Source organism: Eulemur rufifrons, chromosome 9 (genome assembly GCF_041146395.1).
Source record: "Eulemur rufifrons isolate Redbay chromosome 9, OSU_ERuf_1, whole genome shotgun sequence".
In the NCBI taxonomy this organism is placed as follows: Eukaryota; Metazoa; Chordata; class Mammalia; order Primates; family Lemuridae; genus Eulemur; species Eulemur rufifrons.
This window is the reverse complement of record NC_090991.1, coordinates 39019915-39046126: the sequence shown is the minus strand read 5'-3', so window position 1 is coordinate 39046126 and position 26212 is coordinate 39019915. Positions and strand designations below refer to the sequence as shown.

Genomic DNA, 26212 nt, shown 5'->3' with positions numbered 1-26212 from the left:
GATCCCATCTTTACAAAAATTTTAAAAATTAGCCAAGCATGGTGGTGCAAGACTGTAGTCCGAGCTAATTGGGAGACTGAGGCAGGAGGATCACTTGAACCCAGGCGTTCGAGGCTGCAGTGAGCTATGATTGCACCATTACACTCCAGCCTCAGTGACAGAACAAGACCCTGTCTCAAAACATAAATACACAAATAAGTGAGAAGTTCAGTTCCTCAAGTCAGAGGCAGTTGGAAGCATGAAGTCAGTATCAAGCCACAACAGGCCACTGATAGGGTGGCCTTGCTAATAAACTATCTAACAGAAAGAAAGAGGAATAAACTCATAGCACATAACTGCCCCTTTGAAGGGAAAGATCACAACACAACTGTCCCTTTGTTAGATTAACCACCTTAGTTTCTCTAAGAGTTTATGTTAACAGCCTTGAAGAGCCCTGAGCAGACAGCAGGGCTGCGAGCTCCTGTCTCAGTTCCCACCAGAACCACATTCCAGAGGACTCTGATAAGCCAGCCTCACAGAACAGAGGACAAAAAAAGGAAAAACAGACACATCCATTTGGCAGCTGTCTCCTGTTAACCAGCTTGTAGCAGTAACTATTTATTTACCCTTTTTTCCTATTAAAAACTCTGAGCCCCTTAGCCTTGAGGCCGACACTTCTCCTTTCTTTCTCTTGTGTTGCACCCTTCCCACCTTTGGGAAGTAAAATAAACTTTCCTTCTTTATAACTATTCTAATCTTTGTGTCAAGAATTCTTTCTCAGCCTGTGCCACGAGTCCCCACCCTGAGAGCCTCTATATCCTTTCTCTCCTCTGTCTCAGTCTTCAGTCTCTCCTTGTCCTCCACCTCTCCTCGTCCATCTTCACTCTTGCTTCTACCCAGGCCATATTATAAACTGAGGCAGCCATTGCTGGCCCCCTGCTCCATACTGTGGGCTTTTTTCCTGTATTTTGGACCTAGTTTCTCTCCAGCCCAGTGACTCCCCCCCATCCACTGTTCCAGTCATTGACCTACAGAGAACCTAGGCTTGGGGCAGAACAGACAGAAGGCAGCAGAAGCTTCCATGGTGCAGGAGCTCCCAGAATATGATCTCTCTCTGCGGAGAAGCTGAGCAGCATCCAAAACCTGTTTCTTGTACTTCATCTCCTGCTTGGCCTGGGTTTCCAGCAAGCAGAAGTCACCTTTTTCCCTCGCCTGCTCTTATAAGAGAGATGGCAGGGTGGGGTGGGGAGAAGGGGAGGGAGAGATTGACTGAGATTTAACATTTCCACAGAGACATGCAAGCAAGAGAAAGCAAAAGGAGTTGCTAGAAGCCACATTTGCTTCTCTGGGTCTGAGCACTTGAGAAAATTTCATCCCTGATGAAGGCCCCATCCCTTAACCCACTTTAGCTTCCCCCTCTACCCACCTGTTCCGAAAAAACATGTCAGTAAAAAGGTCACTTCCTGTCCGGGCCTATGTATTATTTATTTTGAATAAGTAATACAGTCACATGGTCCACAACTCAAAAATGTACAAAAGGGTACACAGTGCTAAGTCTCCTCCTCCCCTGCCCCCAGCCTCCGGGTTCTCCTCCCCAGAGGTAATCAGTGTTACCCATTTCTTCTGAATATGCACATAGAAGCAAGTATGTATTTACATCTTCCTTTCTAAAGTGCAAATTGGAACTGCACTATCACATTTCCACACCTTGCCTTCTTCACTCGAAGGTTATTCCATATTAGCATGTAAAGATAACATTTTTTAACTGCATAGAATTGTATAGAAATGTTGTATCATAATTAATTCATTAATCCTTTGTGGAAGGAGGTTTCTGTTGTTTCCAATCTCTTGCTATTTCTTTAGACCCATCCTTAATCCAGATGCCAGGAGGTAAAGCAGCGATGGGAGGTGCTGGAACAGGTGCCCTCACCAGGCCAGGCCCCGCCCCACCTAGGCCAGCCCCACCCAGCAGGCCGGGCCCCAGCTCATTTGCATGCACACACACAATTGGACAGCCCTTGGCCTGGTGGCTGGAGTCCCTGGGACTTTCTGTCTCTCACCTTTGGTGCCCACCCTTAGTTCCCACACCAGCCTCCCAAATTAGCTGTTGCAGAGTAAGGAAGCCAGTGGTCCCATACAGCCCTGGCACAAAATGATCCTTCTTTATTATCACTGCACCCATAAAACCACCTGAAATGCTAACTTAAGCAGCTGCTGTCACAACGTGCATCCTCCTCCAGAGAGTGCAAGGCAGCCAGATACAACTGGGCAGAGGGAACTGTCCAGAAACACACCCTGCCCTAGGACAGGGGTGGGGGCAACTCCTACTCCCAACATGTGACAGACACAAGGGGACACACAGTGTTGTCTTCTCCACTAAGGTGGCCCATTGCATCTTTGATACTTTCACAGGCCTGGGGCAGGGAGAGGAGACCGAAGTTGAGAATTGAGGGCAGTGGGAACACCAGGGGGTGGGACAGAAGAACATTCCCTCAGCACCTGAGGGAAATCCCAGGATAGAGGGGAAGCAGGAACGGGAGGGGCAGCAGTAGGCAAGAGGAGAAGGAGAGAAGGGACTTGGAGGAGAAGGAATGTGGGCAGAAGTGTCCTTTCCAGCTCATCTGTGGACGTGCAGGATTGGCAGCCCTGCCTTGGGGTTGCTAAGGAATAATCCCTGTGGCAGAGCCTCAGAGATGGCCTACAAGATTCAGGAAATCCAGAAAACAAAAAAAAGGGAACGATCTGGGGAAAAGCCTGGCCATCCCCCAGGCTCCTGGCTGGGCCGTCCTCCCCTCTCTGGGATGGGGACTCAGCACAGCTGGGAGCCAGGAAGCCGAGTGCCCCTGTGTCAGGCATCACAGGCTCAGGATGCTCCTGGCTCCAAGGGGCGTGCGAGGGAGGGCAATGGAAGAGAGGGGACCTCGGGGGACAGGGGGAGGGACAGACAGCAGGAGGTGGGAGGAAGGAGAAGAGGGAACCAGGCTGCCTGTTCAGTGCTCAGCTGCTCCCACCCCCTCAGCCTGCCCTGGAGCCCTTGGCCAGATTCCCCACCCCAGGGACCACCTAGCTGTCATAGAAGCCCCCGTGGGAGAAGGCAGGGACATCGGGGGCACAGGCAGCAGCCTGGGGCAGGCAAGCCAGGGGGTTGACCTCACAGGCCCCAGCATCCTGGCCCTTCCGGAAGTAGATGGAGTCAGGGGAGTAGAAGGAGGGGTCCTCGTCAAAGAAGTTGTAGGGTCGGAGGAAGAAGCCCACGCCGTTGCCCACAGTCACCGTGTTGGGAATGTCCTCTGCATGCGGGATGTGCAGAAATCCGGCTGTCACCCAGGCCACCAAGTCCTAGCAGGGGAGAAGGAGGAGGATCATGAGGTCTGGCTTTGCTGAGGACTTGCCCTGCCTCCCACAGTGGCCTTGCAGGTAGCGATTCAGCTCGCCAGCCCAAGGAACTTGAGTCTTTAAACATGTTTTTCCTACTAGCCCACAAGTCAAAGCATAGTCCATTTCTTACTAGAAACATCACCTGCCTCCCTGTCCCTGCCCTGCACCCTCCATCTTGGACATTTCCCATCACACCGTCTCTGCTTACCCACCCCCAGAGGGTGACACCCACAAGCTACTTCAGCTCCTCTCCCCCTGACTTGCCAGGAGTTCCCTGTAACCGGGGAGGAAGGATGGAGAAGGGAAGATCAGGGCTTGGGAGGCAGAAACAGGCCAACATTGAGAAATTCGTTCTTTACCAGTCAAGTCAGGAATGGGAGCAACTTTAGATACAGGAGATGTGATTTTCCCTGGTAACATCCATCCCTCCTTGAGTTCTGGGGCCCAGAAAGGACTCAATCTAGGAAGCTGGAACTGGGAAGGCGCTAGGGTCTCAAGGACAGACCAGGTCCTCACCCAGTGTCCGCATGTAGCTACCGAGCTCGGAAGATTCCTTCAAAGGGTAATGATCAGATCCACTAAAGTGCAGGGGGCAGGAGTCAGCTGTACCCCTGAGGAGATGGGCTGGTTTTCAGGAACCCTCCCCAGAGAAGGGGAGGCTCATCCTAGTGTCCGCCCCTCCCTGGGCCGTTCTGTGTTCGCCAACCTCTCCCATGATGGTCTCGTTGTTGATGAAGTCAGTGAAGTCCACAGTGGGGGTCCAAGGGTCGTTCTGGTTGAAGACGCTGCTGCTAGCAGGCTCTTCCTCCTTCCGCCGGGTCACGGCCAGCTGGTACCTAGGGAGGCACTGGTCAGGCCTCCATGGTCACTAACTCCCATCCTGCTGCCTGATTATGACGGGAGCCCGAGTGCTCAGACCTCAGGTTCACACGCACACAATGACTCCATGCTATAGAATCCCTGACGCCACCCTGGGGGTCACTGCCACCTCTTTATCCCCTGCCATGTCACAGCACAGCCCCTCCCCCATCCAGAACAGAAGACACTCTTGAGCTTTAGCCCTTCTAGGGGGAAATGTGCCATGGCAGTGCCTTTGGATAACTAGGAAATCTTTCCTGAAATCTCACCTTACCTCATATATGGTTTCAGTGACTTTCCAGGTGTCTCTTCACACTCCCTTCCCATTCTCACCTCCTCCATCCCCTTTCTGACGGCCACTCACCTCCCCCAGCTGATGGCTCTCTCCATGGAGCTGTTCTGGGGCAGCGGCTCCCCGGCAAAGCTGAGCATCTGGATGCGGTAGCCCCTCGGGTGACCCCACTTGTTGCTGTGGTTGCTGGCCAGGTACAGGTAGCGAGGGGTGGCTCTTCCCAGGGGGAAGGCGGCCTGGTCCTCTGTCTGCAGCAGCTTCCGGGTCACCTGCAGCCTCTGTATCTGGTGCTCAGGGCTCCAGGGCACAGCCGTGGGAACGAAGGCCATGTCCTCGGCCCAGAACCAGTTCTCCTGTCCTGCTCGGTGGTCGTGGGAGTGGTGGTGAATGATCAGGTGGTTATACAGCCACCTTGGCCCCTGTGGACTCTGCCCCAACTTGGCTTCAAGAGGGGGCCAAAGAGCACCCCAGAACTGAGTGTGTCCCCCTACTTCCCTCTCCCAAGGATATCCCCAATCCTTCAACCAAAGTTGTTGAACTAAAATAAATAAAGTAAAATAATTAAAATATGTCATCACGGATTTCATTCATTTTCATTAATTCATCCTTTCACAATTCATTAGTGGAGAGAACTGTGCTCGCCCCTGGGGAAAAAGCATGTGAACTGATGTCCGACGCAGGCAGGTGAACCACTGACTGGCCTGCGTGTGAGAGGGGCACAGCCCAGCAGGTTCTGGGTCACAGGAACCCAGATGCAGGCGGGAAAAGGGGGCCCTCCTGGGCAACTTTTCAGGCTGGGCTTTAGAGGGTGTCCCTAAAAGAGATGACATGGAAGGGCATTCTAGGCAGGGACAAAGCATAAGCAAAAAGAAAGGAGCTTGACTGTGACGTGTAGATCGTGCATGCAGGGACAGGGAGTGTGTGGTGTGGCAGTGGCAGGGTGTGGGGAAGAGTCTGCAAGGGGGGCCGGAGCTGCATGGTGAAGGGAAGGGGTGTGAGGTCTTCTGTGGACAGGACCCTGCAGCGATGGGGAGAGGGAGAGCGTAGTAAAGGGCAGGCCAGTGTGGGTGGGAGGGTCCTCTTGGCACAGAGTGGCCCCTGATCTGAGAGCAACAAGAGGGGAGGCAGCAGAGAGAGGGCTGGCACCTGCAGGGGGATGGCAGTGCCGTCCAGCGAGGGTTTTGAGGTATTTCAGGGGTGGAACCTGAGAAAACCTGATGATTCTTGTGGGGAGAAAGGTGAAAAGACAAAGACAAAGACTTCAAGGTATCATGTGGCCTTGGCTCTCCCTGTAACCACCAACTCTGGAGCTACCCGGGATGCTCTACGGGATCCATGCTGCCCCCCGCACTTAAGTGACCGTGCTCAGAGAGAGATGGAAATCTTCTAGGAAATGTACACCCGAGGTGTTCCGTGACTGGCCTGCACATGCCAGGGGCTGGGCAGAACGCGAGCAGATCGTCCAGCACGCCAGCACCGCGGGCCAGACACAGAGAAATGTGCTGAATGACAAATGGCTGCCTCCTGGATGGGGGCCCATGTAGTGCAAGGGAGGGAGGAGGGCAATGGGGACACTGTTGGCCCAGATCCTGCCTCCTCCCTGAGCTTAGCCACTTCCCAAGATTTTCTAATGTGGTCACGTGAAGACAGGCTGGCAGCTGTGTACTGAGCAAGTGAGTTAGATCCAAATAAAACTCAGCAGCCAACTCTCTCCCATCCAGCAAGGGAGAAGCATAAAAATCCAAATCTTCCTTCCCCAGACAACCTACACAAACCCCAAAGCAAATGGAGACAACTTTTCAGCCCTTCTTCCAGAATCCTTGCCCAGCAGGGACATCTTACCTGCCACATCCAGATCCACCTTGTAATGTGCAACATGCGTGTGGACCGTGCCCAGCGTGTGCTCCCTAACTTGGTTCCCGTACCTCTGGGCAGCACCAAAGAGGAATGCTGAGCTTATGTAGCCTGTGGCGTAGAATCTGACTTCTATGGCTCCACTGGGGTGGAAGACCATATCCCACACATAGTCATAGTTGAGCAAGGTGGACACAGATCTGAAGACCAGCACTGTCTCTGCAAGGCCCCCAAAATAGTTGGAGTATAAATCTGAGTGGTGTCTCCGCAGGGGGAGGCCCTGGTTCTGTTCAAACACACAAAAGGCATCATGTAGTGTCTTAGGGGCTTGGGACTCCAAAAGGAAGTGCCAGTCCATATAGGTGGCCAGGTAGGGGCAGTCCACCCCACGGGTCAGAGGCGTGGAGTACTTGCCCATGCCAAAGCCACCATCCAGATAGCGGGTTGTCATTGCTCCTGGGGTATTTCCACCGTAGATGGCCAAGGCCTCTTGGAGGCTGATCTCATAAGCTAGCCGTTCTCCCTGGAAGCGGACATCAAAGATCCTTGGGCCACTGAAAGCTCCAAGGCCAAAGGAGAAAGTCCACAACGAGGAGGCCACTCGATGCCCCTGGACACTGAAGCGGGGGCCTTGGGGATGGAACTGCAGAGGGGGAGCCAGACTTGGGGGCACCTGGGACTTCAGGGACCAGGACCCACCTGTGCCATTGTCTGGGATCAACACCACATTCACCAGGCCGGCCTCAAACTGGTCCTCCAGCTGGGCCAGACTGTCATAGTAGCGGCCTTGATAGAACACCTTCTGGATGGTCCAGTGGGCAGGGTCCAGGGCCTTGTGGTCTACCAGCAGCTCCAACCCCACGGGGTGCAGGAAAATCCCAGCCCCTGAGATGTTGTAGTAGAGGCCAAACCAGCTGGCTCGGTCCCCTGACTGCAGACCACGGGGGGCTGTGGTCATTGTCACCAGGTTCCTTCCTTGGCGTTTGTAGAAGCAACAGTGGTGGAGGAGACCAGCCACCTGGGGCAGTTCTCTGTCGAAGATCATCTGGTCTATGTCCAGGTACTCTCGGGCCAGCACGGGGCGTCGGTGATAGGGCAGGGGGCCTCCATGACGCTCCACGGTCATGTCCCGCATGTAGGAGGGGTGAGGCAGCGGTCCCACCACCAGCTCACTCACGTTGGGCTGGGGTTGTCCACCAAAGAAGACGATGGCCAGCGCCTCCCGGGCAGGTGGGGCCTTTCCCTTGTCCAGGTGGGCCAGGGCCGCAGCCTTGGGGGGCAGCTGCAGCTCCACTGAGAAGACACAGTTGTCCGAGGGCTGGGCCTGAGCTGGATCCACCAGCCCTGGCCCCAGCCGCTGGGTCAGAAAGTTCATCACAGCCGTCAGCTCCTCTCGGCTCAGGTCTGCAAACAGCTGGCTCTGGCCAGGGTGTGTCCAGGCCTGGGCACTGGGAGATATGGAGGGGCAGTGGGAAAGCTGGCGAGGTTCATCTCCATCTCTACCCCTGCCCACTAGCAGGACACAAACCAAGGCAAAGATGGTGATGACGGCCAGAGCAAGGAGCACTAGGGTGGTCTTCTGGTTCATCGTCCCATAAAGAGGGACAGATCATTCAATCAGAGTAGAGCTGTGTGTTCTCAGGCCAGCAGGACAGGGGCTTTCTTGGCTCCTGGACTGGGGGCTCCTGGACGGCGGGGCTCTCGGACTCTGGCTGAGCCTCTCAGTAGTCAGCCGCCTAGGACTGAGGGTGGGAAAGACATAGGGAGGCTGGGGCAGGGGGTGGGGCGGGCTGGGCTGGGGGCGGGTCTCAGCAAGGCAGCTGGGATGACCTTACATAGCTTGGTCTCCAGGCTGCCAAATCAGGCTCTGCTCTCTGGGTCAGGGTTAGAACTGGGGAGAGCTGGGGTTGGCGGAAGGGGAAGGAAAATTTCAAGATAATGCAGCCAACCAGCCTGAGCACAAAAATGCAGCCCCAGCAAGGAGCTGGGTCTTCGCAGAGCAGCACCTCACGTCCCTGCCTAGCTTCTTCACCACTCCTCTTCACAGGGCCACATGTTCTCTTTCCTGTGACTTCAAACTATTGTTCTCCTTCTAAGGAAACCTCCACCCCTATCCCCTGCAACTTTCCCAGCAACGTTCCTTGGCCTGGTCTATCCACCCCCCCCATTGCTAATTTCCTTGGCCAGAGTCCTAGAGTCCTTAATAGTCTCCAGGGACTCTAGATACATAAACAAATAGAACAAACTCAAATAAAATTCTTGTAATTTTTTTTATTATAAATTACACATAACATCTGTCTTACAAAATTCTATCTACGCTTCCTTTTCAATGCACATGCATGAAGAAATGTCTGGTATATTGTGAACAGCAGCTATTTCTGAGTGGTAGGCTTTATGGTGTGCTCAAACATTTTAAAATCATTTTTTATAATTTATCATTTTAAAAAAATGAACAGAAAATAAGAATTAACCAAAGGGATATATGGGGATTTGTGGGGAGTTAATGTGGGAGGAGGTTGTTTCCTAAGAAACATTGAGAGGATGGGAGTCAGGGCAGCAGGTATGATAAAAACACAGGGAACAGGCCCAGCATTTTGTGAGGCTGAAAGGCTCAGGTGGGAGCATCTCTTGAGACCAGCCTGGGCAACATAGTGAGGCCCCACCTCTCCAAAAAAATAAGAAAAATTAGCCAGGTATGGTAGTGTGCTCCTGTAGTCCCAGCTACTCGGGAGGCTGAGGCAGGAGGATCGCTTGAGCCCAGGAGTTGAGGCTGCAGTGAGTTATGGTGACACCACTGCACTCCATCCTGGGTGACAGAACAAGACCCTGTCTCAAAAAACAAAAAAGATGGGGAACAGAAAGTGGAAACAGAGAGGAAGGTACATATGTCTAACCCTCTCCACTCCCCAACCAGGGTTAGAAGCCTTGGTAAGAGAAAGGGGGCAAGTCTGGGACACAGGCTGCCAGGTGGGGTAGGCAGGCCACAGGGTTGACACTGCAGAGCCCAGTATCCTGGCCGCTCTCAAAGTAGACGCTGCCAGGGGAAAAGATGGAGGGGTCCTCATCAAAGAAGTTATAGGGCCGGAGCAAGAAGCCAACTCTGTTCCCCAGAGTCACTGTGTTGGGGATGTCCTCAGCATGGGGAATGTGCAGGAAGCTGGCTGTAATCCAAGCCACCAGATCCTGCAGGAAGAGGGAGGAACTGGAGGACCAAGGAAGCAAGACCCAAAGAACCACCCTTTGGCTACAATCCCCAACCTCCAGCCTCAGCCCGGCTTCTGCCTCTGCCCATCCTCATGCCTACACAACAGGGAAGTGGGGGTGGGGGTCAGTGTTCTTCCCATAGCTAATCTCACCCCAGGAGGGGTGATCTTAGTTGGTCATTAGGAAACTTCTAGGCCCCTGAACCTAAGAACTGGAAATCTATCATTCCCTCCAACCTATGGCTAGAGGCTGGGCAGCCAAGATGCCAGGCACAGAGGAGCCCCTCTCCTCTGTCCCTGAGGGCTACCAACCTCTCCCAAGAGGGTTTCATTGTTGATGAAGTCAGCGAAGGCCACAGTGGGTGCCCAGATGTCATTCTGGTAATAGATGCTGCTGCTCTGCGACTCCTCTTCCTTCCTCCGGGTTACCACGAGCTGATACCTGACCAGGAATTGTGGGAAGGTGGTGTTGGAAAATGTCAAGGGCATTTACTGGCCCAGAAGTCCTTTGGATCAGATTCTTTGTGAGACCATTTCCCACCCTGTATCTACTGGGATCTGAGGGGAGGTATAGCGACAAATAGTAAGCTAGGGATACTGAGTGGGGGGTCTCCAAGGGCTGGGATAGGGGAGAGGGCCAGGCTTTCCCTTCCACCCATTGCCCAGGGCTCTCCTCACCTCCCCCAGCTAAGGGCCCTCTCCATGTCGCTCTCCAAGGGCATGTGTACGCCGAGGGGGCTGTGGATCTGGATTCGGTACCCACGCTGGTGACCCCAGGCATTAGTCTGGTTGCCAGCCAGGTAAAGGTAGCGGGGAAGGGGGCTTCCCAAGGAAAAAGCTGTCAGGTCTTCTCTTGCCAGGACCTGCCGAGTCAGCTGTGGGCGCTGCAGCCGGTGCTCCGGGCTCCAGGGGGCAGCCACAGGTTTAAACACCACATCTTCGGCTACCACCCAGTTTTTCAGCCCTGCCAGGGTGAGGGAAGGGAGAGGAGTTCCACACCAGGTAAGGCTATTCCAACAGGCCTGTCTTCCCCACGATGCTCACTGCACCGGCCTGACAAAAGGCAGCAGAGAGCGCTGTGCTGGGAGCCAGGAGGTCTGGGCGAGTGTTACCCTGTCTTCTCCTAACTTGCCCTCTCCAATAGGGTAACCACCAGTCCCATGTGGCTAACTAAATTTATATTGAAAATTCAGTTACTCAGTCACACTAGCCACATTTAAAGTGCCCAGTTGCCACACGTGGCTAGTGGCTATTGTTTTACAGCACAGATATAGAACATTTCTATCACTGCAGAGAGTCCTGTTAGCATGGGTCTACAGAATTAGAACCTGGACTAATTCGCTTCTCTGATTCTTACTTTCTGAATCCATACACTGTTCAATGGCTGTGCTCAACAAACGGAAAAGTTGACTAGTGATATTCTTATGATTATGAAAGGGAAAATGATTATTTATTGTGAAGAAGCTAGGTGGAAAAGCTCAATCCCTTTCCATGGTCCCCTGCATAATCCTCCCAGTTCTGAGACTTCACTGTCTCTCAATAAAGCCGGGAGTAGTTTCAATCATTTTTGGAAGTGAGCAGATTCTTATCTTTAAATTTTCGGAGAGCTTTTTGGAATTCTACTGCATCCATAACCTGCATCACCCAGCTCAGCATGTGGTCATACATTTTTTTCCTGCAGGTCCAGATTGTTGCTTCCTTTAAATGGGAAGGCCTATATGGGGGTACCTGGCACAGGAAGAGCTCGCTCCACTGAAGCCAGTGCCTCTGTAGGTCGTGGTCCTGTGCGCTGGCCTTTGTCTGACACTGCCTCTCTGGCCCCATAGCACCAGCCAGGGCTGCACACATTAGGGATCCCACAAATGTTACCTAATGTTACTTCCCAAACAAGGTCTGTAATGCCAAAAATGCTGAAGGGAAACCTCCAATCAGAATAGTCATAATCCAAATATGTCAAAGAGTAATCTAGATAACAGTACGATCATTTCAATCCTGTTACTTTCTTAGTTCTCCTCCCCTGCACCCCCATTGCAAAGGCAAACAGAAGTGCATGTGTACGTACACGTGTGCGCACGCGCGCACACACACACAGTCTTCATACTCAAGAGGACAAGAAAACGTTTCACAAGAAATATGCTTAGTTCCATTGTGAAATACTTGCAGTCACTTTCTGTCTGCCCCAACTTCCCTCCCACCCTCCTTAATTTCCCCAACTGTAAAATGGAGGTGAATTCCTAATATTCTTTGTGGATCTAAAAGTGTGATTTGGTAAGTTCATTTTCTGTTGTCAGCAGAATGTCAGGAGCAGCAAGTCCTCTTTGTGCTTTGAGCTCTACTTGAGAAATCTTTCTATACCTGCAGCAAGCCTATCCCATGCCTGCCATGTCGCTGGAAAGTCCATTGTGGTGACAGGAAGGGGATGGCCCTCCCCACGAGGAGAGGAGAGTGGCACTATGGTATGGGGCCACCCCCAGCTATGGCATTCCCCACTTCCCATGCCCCAGGTCCACCCCTACCCTGAAAACGCTTTAGACAGACTCCTTCCAACCTCTGCTGGGCCCCCGCCCTCCCAATCCCCACTGACCCTCAGAATTAGGAAGCAGTGTTCCAACTCCAGCCCCAGCCAACCTCAGACAGGCCAATTCACTCAAGGCTATGGCAGGCAAGCACAGCCATCACATTTAAACTAGTTTCGCAATTGCAGCAAGGCAGAGGGGACTGGGGGATTGGGGCTGGGCGGGGGGAACCCTTTTCACCTTTTGCCAGATACCCAGCAGCCCAGTGTCAGACTGATTGCAGTTGGATACACTGCACTTGTCCCTGCTCTATTGCTGGGATGCCTGCTCTTGCCTCTTTCAGAGATCTCAGCTTGATCTGGGGGTTCCCTTCCCTCCGTCCACCTGCAACCCTCCACCACCATCCCTCAGCACTTACCTGCCACATCCAGGTCCAGCTTGAAGTGGAAGGCGTGGGTGTGCACTGCCCCTAGCACATGCTCCCCTACACGGTTCCCAAAGAGGAGGCTGTCCTCTCCCCCACTCAGGAATGCTGTGTTGACATAGCCCGTAGCATGGACCCGCCCTTCAAGTGCCCCATTTGGGTGCAAAACAAAGTCCCAAATGTAGTCATAGTTACCCACAGATGATACAGACCTGACCACAAGGGCTGAGCTGGCCAAACCCCCGTAGAAATGACTCCCAATGTAACTGTGGTGCCTTCGAAGGGGCAGTCCCTGGGCCTCCTCAAATACACACACAGCCCCTGGAAGCAGTTGGACTGCCCCTTTGCCCACTAATATATGGATGTCCACCATCGTGGCTTGATAGGGGCAGTCCACTCCCCGGACCAAGCCTCGGCTATTACGGCCAAGCCCATAGCTGCTATCCAAATACCGAGTTACCATCGTCTTGGGTGAATCGGCACCATAGACAGACAGACACTCCTGGACACTGAGTTCATAGGCCACTCGCTCGCCCTTGAACCGAATATCAAAGAGCCTCATGCCACTGAACACCCCATGGCCAAAGGTAAACATCCAGAGGGAGGACACCACCAGGTTCCCTTGTACACTGTATTGGGAACCCTGGGGTGAGAACTGAAGAGGGGGAAGAGGACCTGGGGCGATACGGGACCTCAGGGATGAAGCCCCATTTGGTGAGGGTAGAGGGACTCTAATCACTTCCAGCCGGCCAGCCTTAAACTCCCATTCCAATTGGCCCAAGTCTGCATAGTAGTGCCCAAGGTAGAAGACCTGTTGGACAGCCCAGCGGGAAGGGTCCTGGGCCCTGTGGTCTAGCAGTAGCTCCAGCCCCACAGGGTGAAGGAAAATACCAACACCTGAGATGTTATGGTAGAGAGCTATCCAGGTAGCTCGGTCCCCTGAGCGTAAGCCACGAGGGGTGGCTTGCAGAGGTATCAAAGTAGAGCCGTTGTAGTTGAAGACAGAAGCCAGGAAGATGGGTGCCTTGGGTAGCTCGACTTCTTTCAAATGCCTCCACATTTGAGTAAACTCGGTTCTCAGCATGGGGCGTCGGTGATAGGGCAGGGGGCCTCCATGACGCTCCATGGTCACGTCCCGCATGTAGGAGGGGTGAGGCAGCGGCCCCACCACCAGCTCACTCACATTGGGCTGGGGCTGTCCACCAAATAAAATGATGGCCAGCGCCTCCCGGGCAGGTGGGGAGCTTCCCCTGTCCAGGTGGGCCAGGGCCGCAGCCTTGGGGGGCAGCTGCAGCTCCACTGAGAAGACACAGTTGTCCGAGGGCTGGGCCTGGTCTGCATCCACCAGCCCTGGCCCCAGCCGCTGGGTCAGAAAGTTCATCACAGCCGTCAGCTCCTCTCGGCTCAGGTCTGCAAACAGCTGGCTCTGGCCAGGGTGTGAGCTGGGCTGGGCCCTGTGGGGTATAGAGGGGCAGCGGGGAGGCTGGCTGGAACCACCTTGGCTGGTCAGCAAGACATAGGCCAGGGCAAAGATGGTAATGAGGGACAGTGCCAGGAACGCCAAGACTATCTTGAGATTCATGGTGGATGCTGAGAGCTGAAATCAGAGTCCTACCAGCCGCTCCTTCCAGTTACCGACATCAAGTCAGGTTTATATTCACTAGGATGGAGAGGAATGGAGCAAACTCCACCCCGTGGGTTGGACAGGAAATTTTTGACCTTGATTTATGTAATTCTGTTCCAATTTTCTGTCCTGTGGTTTGGCTCAAGGCATTACTTCCACATGCACAGCCTCTTCTTTGCCCCTGAACTCTTACTAGTAGCAGTCAGTACCAACTACTGATTCCCATCATTTAGACCAAATGACAGGGCATCCGATTAACAACACTACACTCCACCTTCCACCAAGAATGGGTCTGAGGAAGAATGCAAACCTCAGATCCCAATCTAGTCCTGCATGCAAGCACTAAACTGTCCACTTTCCTACCTCCTGGCACATGCTGCACCCCAGCAGTTCCAGGATTCACTGCCCAGTTCAGTAGTAAGCACTGAATTTTGCCTGTGGCACAATGCCAAGCCCTTGATTTAGTCTCAGGCCTTTTGTATCTAGGCAGTGAGAAAGGAGTAGTTGAGGGCGGGGATTAGCAATCAGATTTGTACACCAATGCAGGTCCCTAAGCTGTGTGACCTCAGGGGAGATATTAATCTTGAGTCTCACCTGTAAAGAATGGATAAAACTACCCTATAGATTCATGAAGATTAAATGTGATCATGCACATCAGGTCTGACACAGGGCAGACTTTCACAAAGTACTAGCTTTTGGTATTCATTTCTGAAACGGAACGGAGCAGATGTTCCTCCATTGCTCAAGACCTTAAAACTTTTTTTGCAGAGACAATAAGAGGATTATTGGAAACCAGAAGGCTACTTGCAAGTGGAAGTGGAGGAAACTTTATTTCAGAGGAACATGGGTTCCTAGGCAGCCCTCCAAGTAATTTGAAAACCAGGACCAGGAGTCTCCTCAAGAAATTTAAGACATTATTCAGAGAGGAGAATTAGTACAAGGTAAAGAAAATGACTGGGTAGGGTATGCCTTGAAGCAGGTAGTTCCCTACACATGGAACTACAGCAGCCTCTACTGGCATTCATGGGTATAACCGGGCAAGGAAGGAGGCAGCTTAGGTTTGGGAAGAGCTAACTTTCACATAATTCAGACTGAACACAAATGAAGGACCCACTCTTGCTTGGTAGACAGAAGCCTTAGTCTTTCCACTATCCCAGAGAAAAGAGGCAGCTTCACTGGCACAGGGACGCAAAATAGGGTGGGCTAGAGGTGTCTGTGGAGGTGGGTGTCCTAATGTGCACACATGAGGATGAGTATGTCCCTAGCCACCAGAGCATTGCACCAGGGTCTGCGGCTTTAGAAAGAGGTCAAAGTACCTGTATTTTTAATAATTTCTTGACATGGTAAAAGAATTTTACATTACGATCCAAGGGTGGTAGGGTGAGGAAGACGGGCAGCGGAACAATCCAACAAATAAAAAGGGAAACTGAGAAACACATGGTAGGAGGAGGGAAGGGTTTTAGCTGGAAGGGATCTGTAGGGTGGGTAGGGGCACTGCCCAACTAAAATGCAATTGGTTTGTTACTGAATACTATTCGTGGGAAGACAGCATCCTGACTCCTTCTCTACAGAATACTGGGAGTAAAAATGATGCATCCCAGATGGAAATATGATTGGGGGTTGGAAGACAGAGACGGGAAGAATAAAAGTCAGAAACAGACACGGAGAGTCACTGGCAGGCTAACTGCAGACGTCGACTCTCCAGCACTGGTAGAATAAAAAGCTGGGGGCAAATGAAGGTTAACATAAAAACTGTAACAATAAGTGATATCTCTGGAAGATTCAAGAGATAGGAGGCAACTCTTCTACGGTTTTGACCTGCCCAGCCTATGTCCACATACACAATGTGTACATGTGTGTGTATACGTGCACATATACACACAAATGACTGCTTTCCCTGGAAGCACGCACAATACTATAAATAAGAGATACATTTCCCAAAGGGAAAGCCCAACAGGAGCAGCAGCATCTGAACCTCACAGTTGCAGACACTCCCACCCCAATTTACAACTGGCCTGGGAAAAGGCAACCAGAAGTCACAGGAGCCTTTGCAATAAGGCCAACAAGTGCCGCAGTCACAGAGGAAAAGGCCTTCCCCAACCCCTCTGCTTCTCATCTCTTGGTTCTCCTCCAACTCCCCCTGGGCACCAGAAAGCTACAATATCAGGAGGGAGGATGGGCACGGGACTTATGTCTGGGTGGATGATATCTAAGACAACTATCGCCTCCTGAAAGGTATGTGTGTGACAGGGGTCATACCATGGAGGGGGCAGGGTATGTGGGGTAAAGAGTTGGAAGGAGTGTGTGTGCATGTCTCTATAGGTATATATATGCACACACATAAGTGTATGTGAAAATCCCCGTTATAAAAACATCTGAAGGAGCTAGGGACTCCGCTGAAGGCCTAAGGTATTCCTTGTCATGATCAGGTTCAAGGTGGAATGTATATAGATGGAAAACCCTAAGTCATCACCAGGGCAACTGTGGCAGGGAGGATTCAATGTCCCACAGAGGCAAGAGACAACAACCTGATATGAGGAAGAGAGAAGCTAGTCCCCATGTCACCCCAGTTCCTAAAAAACACCTAGCACTTTCCTTCCAGTTCCCTCAGCTTCTAACCAACTAATCATCAAAAGGAAGAAAACACAAAGCCCAAGACACAGGAGGGAGAGAGGAGAGAGAACACAATTATTCTTGTGCCAATATCCTGCATACACAAACCTGGAGTTCTCCAGAAATTAGGACAGGTTGGGTTTGGGGTATTAGGGAAGGAAATACAAGAGTTCCTGAGGCCTGAAAAAAGAGGTAAACACATCACAGAACTAGATGAGAGTTTCATTAGACTCTAACTAAAAACAGAGAGGTGTGATTACTATTTCCAGCCAGTTTCCCCATCACGATAGTCATGTAACAAACCAAGGCAATGTCGGTCTTGAGCCAGACTCACAGAGTCCCCTGGCCCTGGCCCTGGCCTCAGTACAGTGTCTCTGCATTGCTGCTCCGGGGCCGTTTGATCTTCTCAATATTTTTCAGAATCATGTCATGTAGAGTGACCTGGGAGAAGAAGGATCATGGGAATCACAACCTGGGGAATCGGGGGAATCAACCCCTACCTCACCAAGAAAACAAGACCCCACCCCCCACCCCCAACAAATCCTCAAGCAATCATTCCCATTTCCATACAGAAAGTCCTAATATCATAGACGGGTTCTTGGTAACTGCTATTTTGAGCAAAACAACATGCAGTAGGTCCTTGAATTACGTGGTTTCAAACAGTCATTTTGTTCAATGTTATAATGTTGATGAAAAATAAACTGATTTGTTATACATCGTTTCCCTTAAAGTTGCAGTTTCCAAGAACCTAGGAATGACTGATCTTAAGTGCGGACGTAGTGTAACCCCACTCTCTCTCTGGAGCCTGCATTCAAGGTGGCTGTACCACCTTTTTCACACAACTGGACATAACTGGGTATTTCCAAGGCCCCAAGTGTCTAATAACAACTAACATGTATTGAGCACTTTTTTTTTTTTTTTTTTTTTTTGAGACAGAGTCTCACTTTGTTGCCCAGGCTAGAGTGAGTGCCGTGGCGTCAGCCTAGCTCACAGCAACCTCAAACTCCTGGGCTCAAGCGATCCTCCTGCCTCAGCCTCCCAAGTAGCTGGGACTACAGGCATGCGCCACTATGCCCGGCTAATTTTTTTTTTTTCTATATATATTTTTAGTTGTCCATATAATTTCTTTCTATTTTTAGTAGAGACGGGGTCTCGCTCTTGCTCAGGCTGGTCTCGAACTCCTGACCTTGAGCGATCCACCCGCCTCGGCCTCCCAGAGTGCTAGGATTACAGGCGTGAGCCACCACGCCCGGCCTTGAGCACTTAATATACTGAGAATTACGCTAAGTCTGTTACGTCACTTTTGTTGTTTGTTTTTATGTCACTTATTTTTAAAAACCCATTTTTGTGCAGTACTCTACTCAAAATCCCATTCAGAAAGAAACTGAAGTTTAAGCTTGAACAATTTGTTCAAGGTCACACATTACAGGTAGAGCCTGGTTCCAAACCAGAAGGAACCAGGCTCTACCTGTAATGTGTGACCTTGAACAAATTGTGTATTATATTAAACACTCGCATCTTAACTTTTTACAACTTAACAAATTGTATATTATATTAAACACCCACATCTTAATTTTTATATTATATTGCGCACCCCTCTATCCAGGCAGAAACAGGGGAAAACCCAGCTAGGCAATCCCAATGATTTCATGGTTTTGAACACTCAGTTGATGAGCAATATTTGTTCCACTCATTTTACCTCTGATCCCCATCTCAACCCCCAGACAGTTTCAAGAAAATTATCAACAGAACTAAGAAGAAAGGGCAACTGTGGCCAAGGACCAAGGTTACTCACATATTGATTCCTTAGCTCTGATATGATGAGCCGAAGGCTGATATATTCTTTCTCATCAATCTCTGTGACGGTGCGACGATAGTCCTCCTGTAAGGAGAGACAGAGGAAAAAGCTAGTCCCCAAGGCCCAACTGACCACAGCTCCTTCCCAGTAACGGTCACTTCTCCCTATCCTGCCACCTCCACCCTCAGGCCACAAAACCCTTACTTACCACATGGGGATATTTAGCTATTTTAGAAACCAATTTGGCTCTTGTAATATAATATCTGGAAGAAGAGAGAAGAGGAGGAAGCTGCAGAGACCCCTGACAGTGCCCACCATCTCACCAACCTCCAATTCCTGGGCCAAGCCCAAGCAGCCCTACCTAGAAATCTGGTCCAGATAAGATGCAGCTTCACTCTCAACAGTTCTTAGTTCTGCAACTGTCTCCTCCTGGGGGGGAGGAACAAAAGCAGGCTAGTCAAAAGCCACTTCCACGTCACCCACAGCAGTCCCAAAGTGAAAGGAAAAACAAAGCAGGGGAGATATGCATGGGAGGTGCCAGTTTGTAATGCAAGCACGTTACCTGAATGGACACCCCAAAGTTGTTCCCATCTTCTATCCTGGGAATCAGGAGCTGTACCCACATTTTGACCTGGAGGGTGAGCGAACAGAAACATATACATGAGGAAACTGTGGCCTTTTCTGCTGAAGCCATGAAGTACACAATGCATGCAAATTCTGGGGCCAGATGCCAGGAACTCAGGAGTCAAGATACCTAGTCTGCCAGCCCCCACACCTCCATCCCCTCATTCATCATTTTTCATAGTGCGAGTGGGACTACACTGGCCTCTGCCTCACCGTGTTACATTTCTCGATCAGCAGCCGGATCTCAGGTTTCACTTTCTCAATAATGTCCACCAGCTGCTGGTTGCTTTTTAGCATCCCATTGGGCATCACAAACACCTTGGTTCCTGTTAGAAATGTGAAGATCAAATGATTAGGGTAGAGGGAAGGCTGTAGCATCCCCTACCTTTCTCTCTTTTTTCCCAGACCTATGAAATATTACGAACTCTGCCTTTCGTTTGTCACAATCCTACCATGACACCATTATCAGGATGAAAAAGGAGAATGTATGGAAGGACAGAACAACAGATAAATATCTAAAGTATGCCAAAAGTCTTAAGAGTAAGAACACTGAAGTAAATATATGCCTTACAGACTTAATGCATCAACAATTGTTTTCTTTTTCATTTTTTAAAGACAAGGTCTTGCTCTGTCACCCAGGCTAGAGTGCAGTGGCATGATTAGAACTCACTGCAGCTTTGAACTACTGGGTTCAAGTGATCCTCCTGCCTTAGCCTCCTGAGTAGCTGGGACTACAGGCGTGTGCCACCACAGCTTCAGACACAGGGAGGGAGGGAGGGAGTGAGGGAGGAAGGGAGGGGAGAGGAGATAGAAGATAGGCGGGTGCTAGCCTTAGAGCTAATTTTTCTTATCTTTTGTAGAGACAGGGTCTCGCTATGTTACAGGCTGGTCTCAAACTCCTGGCCTAAAGTGATTCTCCTGCCTTGGACTCCCAAAGCACTGGGATCATAAGCATGAGCCACTGCACTGCTTCAGTGACAACAGCTGCTACTGAAGAAGAAAAAAATAACACGGAATTGGGACTTCTGTGACGAATTTAAAATGTGTAGAGGCTACCTCCAATCTCTCTCCCTTGGTACCCCATGCTAAGTAAAACCCTCTGTTTATTGGAAAACTGGGTTTAGAGCGCTAAATGATGACCATGTTTGGAGGACTTGGGAATACTGACTCTGGGAGATAAGATCAGAATTTGCTTCCTGGCCAGAACACCATATCCATCCTGCTTCTCAGGGCTACAGGTCAGGAGATGGGGTGAGAGGAGGTGGGGTGGGGGTGGCTCTTACCTTGGAAGGCCTCTTCACACTCATCCAACCTTCGCTTCTTATAAGTAGGCTAAGGATACAAAGAGGCAGGAATTAGCCTGCCTTTGACACCCACATCCCCATCACAAGATACCCTTCAAGTAAGTGTAATACCTTCCTCAACCTCATAGGTTGTCTTATTAATTTCTGCACAATTTCTTAAGTACATAAAAGGCTTTAAGAAAAGGTTCTTGCCACAAAGCAACTTATACTCTAGTTGGGAAGACCAACCTTTCAAGAAATACAACACATTAGCGGACAAGGGAAGATACTATAAACAACAGGAAAAAGGAAACAATCAAGGCAGAGTGAGGATAATTAAGAGACTATTTATAAATCTTCTGGTTTCACAAAGAAACACAATATTCAATCAACAAACATGTATTTAGCACCTGCTGTGTACCAGGATCAATGCTAGGTACAGGTGATACGAAGATGGTTAATTGCATTACTGGATGTTTAGCAAAAAGATTTTAAAAAATTAAAAAAAAGATGATTAAGACAGTTCCTGCCTTCAAGACGTACATGTTCTATCAGTGAGACAGTAACACAGACAAAGAACGATACAGCGTCATCAGTGTTATAATAGAATGTGGACATACTGATAAGGACGAGGTGCTAAAAATGCACAGCAAAGACAGGGACTGAAGTTATATAGCAAGAACTTCTCATCCCATAACAAAAATTAAAACAGTGAAACAAGGATAGGTAAGGTCTTCTTGTCAGAGCTATGGGAAAAATTAGGTAACCTGAGGGAACCTGTAGTTAGTTTTGTCCTATTTGAAATTCACTCTAACCCTGAGAGTAGCATTAGCATATTCACCTAATCTTATAAATGAAAATCAGGGTATTAAAGGAGTATACTGGAGTTATCATGTCTGTAAGACTGAATCCTAGTTCCCAGATCCAAATCCCACTATCCCTTCTGTACACGTTCAAACCTCCTAGGAAATAGTGGACACAGAGAACCTATTGCTTAAGAAAACAAAGAAAAACATAGGAAGACACTTACACCATCCAGTCCATCATGGCTATTGGTGAGAAGAATGGGGTCAGGGACTGGGAGATTCATGTCCGAATGGATCTGAGTTAGGTCATGGATGTTTAAGATTGGTTCCTACAAGACAGATGCCCACCCCCAAAACAACATTATTCTTTTCAAGCTGAACAAAGGAGTATTTCATTTGAAAGGCAAGAAATGAAAGAGCTTGACAAGACAAAAAATAATAATAGAATCAAAACACAGTTTGTCCCTTTTGATAGAAAGACCAGGGCCAAAAAATTGGGGAATTTTAGGACAGAAAAGTGTCTCTCACCTTCAAAAAACTATCAAGTTCTAACAACTTCTTTGGGAAAAAATTTGCCACCAAGTCTTCTGCCTAAAAGGAGGGAAAATATGGCTGAATTAATAACTGTGTGAAGGTCTCTTTTTACAGATGTCTCCTCTTGGGAAACTCCCAACTATTAACCAACACATTTTTCTATTTCTGTCACTCACCTCACTTGTGATCCGCTCCCTGAAAGAATCAACCTAAAATTAACAAAGAGAGCAATTCAGTACCTGGCAACAGAAGTAAGAGCAGGATGGGGAATCCCAAATCCAGCTGTCTTTCCCTCACCTTGCAATTGTAATGAGAAGCTGAGAGGCCCCCAGACTGCAAATACTTTATTTTTTTAAGGATCCATTTCTCCATCTCAGGAGAGGGAAGCAGGGCTAAGGCTAGCACCCGCCTATCTCCTGTCTCCTCGCCCCGCCCTTCCTCCCTCCCTCCCTGCCTCCCTCCCTGCGTCCGAAGCTGTCTGAATTTGATAAACAAAGGCAGGTAGTTAGGGGGTATGTAAGCTCACAAACGTGCCCACCCCCACCCAGACCTGGCCTACGATACAGGCAGGCTACCCGCCAAGGGCAGGGTCAGCTGCAGCGTCGGGGGGCGGGGACGTTGCTGGGTTGGGGAATTTCCAGCTGTCACTGGCTTAAAGCACTGAGTCCAACACGTGTCCGCAGAGGTGTCCTCGGGGCTCTCCATCACCAGACGCGGTACGGAAAGCCATCTTATATTATCTTTTACCCCAATGCCGTCCGGGGGAGTTGGGGGCTGGGCTGAGCCAAGCGGAAGCTTAGAGTTGGTGTCCCCAGGGAGACAAAGACGCCATGGGGCGTGGAGAGCCGGTCAGACCTGCCGAGGGATGGAAGCGAAGGGTAAAAAAGCCTGGGCCGGTGCCGCTACCTTGAGCTTCACTTCCTGATCCACCTTCAGCAACGAGGCCATGGCCGGGCCGGGCCGTGTCCGCTCCGCTGGAGACCGGAGGCGCTGTGGGCTCCGGGGAGGGGGCCAGAGGGACTTGAGGAATCTCGGCTGCCCTCGAGACCCGGCCGCCCTCGCTGGCTCACTCTCTGCTCGTTCGCTCCCTCCCTCCGTGCCGTCCGTCCGCCAGCCAGCCGGCAGCCTGCTCCCTGCTCGCTCTCTCGCTCGCTCTCCCGGCTTTCGCCGCTCACTCCGGAAATTACGTCACAGCCAATCGCCGGGACTCCTGCAAGGATGTGCACGTGCCCCGCGCAGCCGCGCTGAGGCTCGGCTCTGGACGCTGCAGTTGGGGTTCGTATCACCCCGGCTCCTGGACCAGGTAGGAGTGAAGTAAAAGGGAGGGCGGTGGAGGATAGTCTACTGAGGAATGAGCTTCCAAGAGACCCGGGAACTGTTCGACCCTCTGGTGGCCCGGAACTCTTCAGCTAAGGGACCTTCTGAGTCGCTGCAGCCCCAGGGACCACACCGTCGCGCGCCAATGACGTAGGCTCGAGGAAGCCGGCGGCCCGGGTCCTGGGTTAGTGGGCTCTGGTCTGTGATTCCTTGCTGCCTCCGCCCATTGGCCGAAGCTCAAGTGTTTAGACTAGAATCAAACAGAAGACAAGTTCCTTTGTGCCAGGCTTTTCTGGTACATTTCTCCGCCACTGATTCTCATAAACTTCCAAACTTGAACTACCCGATGGGCGAATTGACGCCCAGATAGGTAGATCTTGTGCGGGGCTACACAGTGTTTCCAGTAAATCTTGGACCAGAGCTCAGATCTCCTAACTTGTAGGGCAATACTGTATTCATTTTCTTAATGGAAGCCTGACACTGTATCTCTTCATTCACTCATTCATTCCGTGTATCTCTCAACAGTGGTTATTCCACTTAATAACTGTCTCAGAGCCTAGACATATGTGAGTCACTTATGTAGGTTAAATTCTTATAGTAGCCACGTTAAAAAAGTAAAAGAAACAGGCGAAATTAATTCTAGTCATAATTAACCCAATGTATCAAAATATTTCAACGTGTAATCAATATTAAAAATATTGAGATCTTGTACATTCTTTTCTCATACCAAGTCTTTGAAATCCAGTGTGTATTTTATTAATACATTTAACTGCACATCTCAATGAGGAGGCACCGTGTATGCAGTACAGTACTAGCCATATGTGGCTGATGGCTCCTGTGTTGAACAGCACAACTCTGGGAAATCAAAGGTAAACTAGACTCAGGGTCTCTGGCGTCATGGGGCTTAATATTGGAAAGACACTAGAAAGTAAACTGACCACTACTTGCAAAATTTGATAAATGTTTGGAAACAAATGGCTGACATAGAGAATACCAGGGATCTATTTTAGGTAGAATAGCCAAAGAAGCCCTCTCTGACCAAGAAACAATTAAGCTGAGATCTGAAGGAAATAAAGGGGTTAGCTTGGGAAGAGTGAGAAGAGCCTTCAAAGGTATGAGTACAACTCAGGCCAATGCCCTAGGGAAGGAAAAAACGTGGTCTTGTTGAAGAAGGTGAAAGACTAGAGCGGTGCAGATGGGGAGGGTTGTTAGGAAACAGATTAAGCCATCAGATTTATACTCTGGGGTCACTCTTGCTGCTGAACATTTATCCTGGGCTTGCCTCTGTACTAAGTGCCAGGGAGATGGGGGCAATATGCAATTAAATGAAATGCAGCACAGAAGACTATGGCCTTTGGAATCAGAAACCTGGCTTCAAATCTGCCTCAGCTCCTTACTAACTGGACTCTTGGGCCAATTACTGATACGCTGAGTCTCAATTCCCTCATCTATAAAATGGAATCTAATAATTACTAATAAGTAATATGTAATTTTGTAGGGTTCTTGTAAATATTAGAAATAGCATGTAAAACAACTAGCACAGTGCCTAGACACAAAGCAGGCACTAGATAAATAGTAGCCATTGTCAGATAAGGAGTATGTTAGTGCTTAGAATGAAGAGGTCACTCCTTAAACTACAGGAATTATTTTCATCCCTGCTTTCAAACTCAAAGTCCTTTTCTACCTATTGAAGGCTGCATAGAACATAGCTCATACTATCCATCTTGCTCATTAACATCTTACAGGTTTTCCCCCTTTTACCTCTGCTTTCTTTTTTTTTTCTCTCCTTTTTTTTTTTTTTTAGTTTATTTTTCAAGCTGAGAATTCCAATACCTCTGCTTTCTGTTAACACATGTCTCTAGGAACTAGATCTGGTCTGAAACTGCAGGAATTCTTCTCCTATTTTAAGTATGCTTTTATTCTGCATTTCTTTCAGAATTTATAATGTCAACTTGAAAACCTTAATGTTTGTGCTTGTTCCCAAATAATTATGTTTTGTCTCCTTCAAATAGGTTATAAGAAGACAGATACACATTCTTTATTTCCCTTCCTCCTCCCTATCCAAATGTTTTATATAATACTGCACTCATTTTTTGTTCAGTGAACAGCTGGAGGGTGTTAGACTTAAAGAATTCACCCTCCCCAAACTTCCATCCAAACCTCCTATAAACCCCAGCACTCTCCCCTTCCTAGGGGTGTATTAGGCAGGTAGCCTTTGCCAGACCCCTAGGGAGATAAAGGAATGGAATGCAAGAGGGGGGAACTTATTTTCCTTATCCCTCCCTGTTGTTTAAAAAGAATTTATTACAGCGGCTGTTCCGGCCCAGTTGCTCACTCTCCTTGGAAAAACCCTTTATAAAACCCAAGGCTCTCCCCTTTTCTTGTGTGGATGTTTTTTTTGGCCTCTACCCATCTGCAGCCAGATACTCAAATAAACAGCATTTTTGTGGCTTCGTCTCTCTCTCTCAACTCTGGACCTAACAGAGGGTACCATTATATTTAACAAAAACTGTTCATTTCTGGGTGCTTATAAATCATATGTGATCGCCGATGACTGGTTTCACTTTAAATTCATGTCCACAAATCTCAAATGGATGCACAACACTGCCTACATGTTCCTGATGAGTTTACTCTCCCATACTCTGCATGACTGTCATACTTTTTCATCTCCCTAAACTTCCAATATTCCTTCCCTTCTACCTCGTATTTATGGTATGGACTCATTCTTCATTGAGAAAACAGAAGCAAATGAGAACTTCCTCATCATCTCACTACCAAGTCTGCCAACCTGCAAATACTTTCTGCTTTTCCCCATCTTTCATTGAAGGAAACATCCCTGTTCCCATCAAAACCCAGCTCTTCCTCTTGTGCATTGGATTCCATCCCTTTCACTTTCTCAATGTCTGTGCCCCAGTGGTTATCCTCTCTTTTTCCTATATCACATTTATCCTCTGCTGGATCATTTCCAAACATGGCCAAATATCTCCCATCTTGAGAAAACCCTCCCTTGAACACAGGTTCCTCTGTAGCTATCACTCCCTTTCTGTGCTTTTCTTCATGGCGAGACTTCTTGGAAGAATTATTTTATTGTCTCTTACTCTACTTCCTC

The 26212-nt window shown here is 49.6% G+C and overlaps 3 protein-coding genes across 9 annotated transcripts; all 3 read right to left on the bottom strand.

The window, feature by feature from the left end:
* Window positions 1-1446: 1446 nt before the first annotated feature.
* Window positions 1447-8105, bottom strand: AOC3 (amine oxidase copper containing 3). Of its 4 annotated transcripts, none has more exons than XR_011234898.1 (4): window positions 6350-8105; window positions 4580-4776; window positions 4064-4193; window positions 1447-3318 (listed from the first exon to the last, which is right to left on the bottom strand). XR_011234898.1 is itself a non-coding variant. In XM_069482582.1 (4 exons), the coding sequence occupies exons 1-4, from the start codon at window positions 7947-7949 to the stop codon at window positions 3043-3045; spliced, it is 2292 nt and encodes a 763-aa protein (XP_069338683.1). In that variant the 5' UTR covers window positions 7950-8105; the 3' UTR covers window positions 1447-3042. The 4 variants fall into 4 exon arrangements, 3 of the variants coding, with proteins under 3 accessions (XP_069338683.1, XP_069338685.1, XP_069338684.1); XM_069482582.1 differs by having other exon boundaries at window positions 4580-4865; XM_069482584.1 differs by lacking the exon at window positions 6350-8105 and adding an exon at window positions 5930-6313 and having other exon boundaries at window positions 4580-4865.
* Window positions 8106-9093: 988 nt separating this feature from the next.
* On the bottom strand, window positions 9094-14133 carry AOC2 (amine oxidase copper containing 2). Of its 2 annotated transcripts, none has more exons than XM_069481473.1 (4): window positions 12499-14133; window positions 10243-10528; window positions 9877-10006; window positions 9094-9544 (listed from the first exon to the last, which is right to left on the bottom strand). In XM_069481473.1, the coding sequence occupies exons 1-4, from the start codon at window positions 14084-14086 to the stop codon at window positions 9278-9280; spliced, it is 2271 nt and encodes a 756-aa protein (XP_069337574.1). In that variant the 5' UTR covers window positions 14087-14133; the 3' UTR covers window positions 9094-9277. The 2 variants fall into 2 exon arrangements, with proteins under 2 accessions (XP_069337574.1, XP_069337575.1); XM_069481474.1 differs by having other exon boundaries at window positions 10324-10528.
* Window positions 14134-14810: 677 nt separating this feature from the next.
* Window positions 14811-22948, bottom strand: PSME3 (proteasome activator subunit 3). 3 transcript variants are annotated; one of them, XM_069481468.1, is made up of 11 exons: window positions 22693-22948; window positions 21963-21995; window positions 21781-21843; window positions 21477-21581; window positions 20447-20495; window positions 19362-19489; window positions 19102-19215; window positions 18901-18968; window positions 18748-18802; window positions 18537-18623; window positions 14811-17182 (listed from the first exon to the last, which is right to left on the bottom strand). In XM_069481468.1, exons 1-11 carry the CDS (start codon window positions 22732-22734, stop codon window positions 17102-17104), a joined length of 825 nt encoding a protein of 274 aa, XP_069337569.1. In that variant the 5' UTR covers window positions 22735-22948; the 3' UTR covers window positions 14811-17101. The 3 variants fall into 3 exon arrangements, with proteins under 3 accessions (XP_069337569.1, XP_069337571.1, XP_069337570.1); XM_069481470.1 differs by having other exon boundaries at window positions 19102-19170; window positions 19377-19489; XM_069481469.1 differs by lacking the exon at window positions 22693-22948 and adding an exon at window positions 22084-22158 and having other exon boundaries at window positions 19102-19170; window positions 19377-19489.
* Between the last annotated feature and the right edge of the window lie 3264 nt (window positions 22949-26212).

What these genes read in the sequence shown, in the direction of transcription:
- PSME3 (XM_069481468.1), bottom strand. Translation starts at nt 22,734, where the DNA reads ATGGCCTCGTTGCTGAAGGTGGATCAGGAAGTGAAGCTCAAG. An exon ending in TAGCTAAATATCCCCATGTG is followed by an intron (nt 18,624 to 18,747) that starts GTAAGTAAGGGT and finishes CTCTCCTTACAG; the next exon opens with GAGGACTATCGTCGCACCGT. An exon ending in CAGAGCTAAGGAATCAATAT is followed by an intron (nt 17,183 to 18,536) that starts GTGAGTAACCTT and finishes TTCTTCTCCCAG; the next exon opens with GTCACTCTACATGACATGAT.
- AOC2 (XM_069481473.1), bottom strand. Translation starts at nt 14,086, where the DNA reads ATGAATCTCAAGATAGTCTTGGCGTTCCTGGCACTGTCCCTCATTACC. An exon ending in AGGGCCCTTAGCTGGGGGAG is followed by an intron (nt 10,007 to 10,242) that starts GTGAGGAGAGCC and finishes ATTCCTGGTCAG; the next exon opens with GTATCAGCTCGTGGTAACCC. An exon ending in ATGAAACCCTCTTGGGAGAG is followed by an intron (nt 9,545 to 9,876) that starts GTTGGTAGCCCT and finishes CTCTTCCTGCAG; the next exon opens with GATCTGGTGGCTTGGATTAC.
- AOC3 (XM_069482582.1), bottom strand. Translation starts at nt 7,949, where the DNA reads ATGAACCAGAAGACCACCCTAGTGCTCCTTGCTCTGGCCGTCATCACC. An exon ending in AGAGCCATCAGCTGGGGGAG is followed by an intron (nt 4,194 to 4,579) that starts GTGAGTGGCCGT and finishes GTGCCTCCCTAG; the next exon opens with GTACCAGCTGGCCGTGACCC. An exon ending in ACGAGACCATCATGGGAGAG is followed by an intron (nt 3,319 to 4,063) that starts GTTGGCGAACAC and finishes CTCCCCTGCTAG; the next exon opens with GACTTGGTGGCCTGGGTGAC.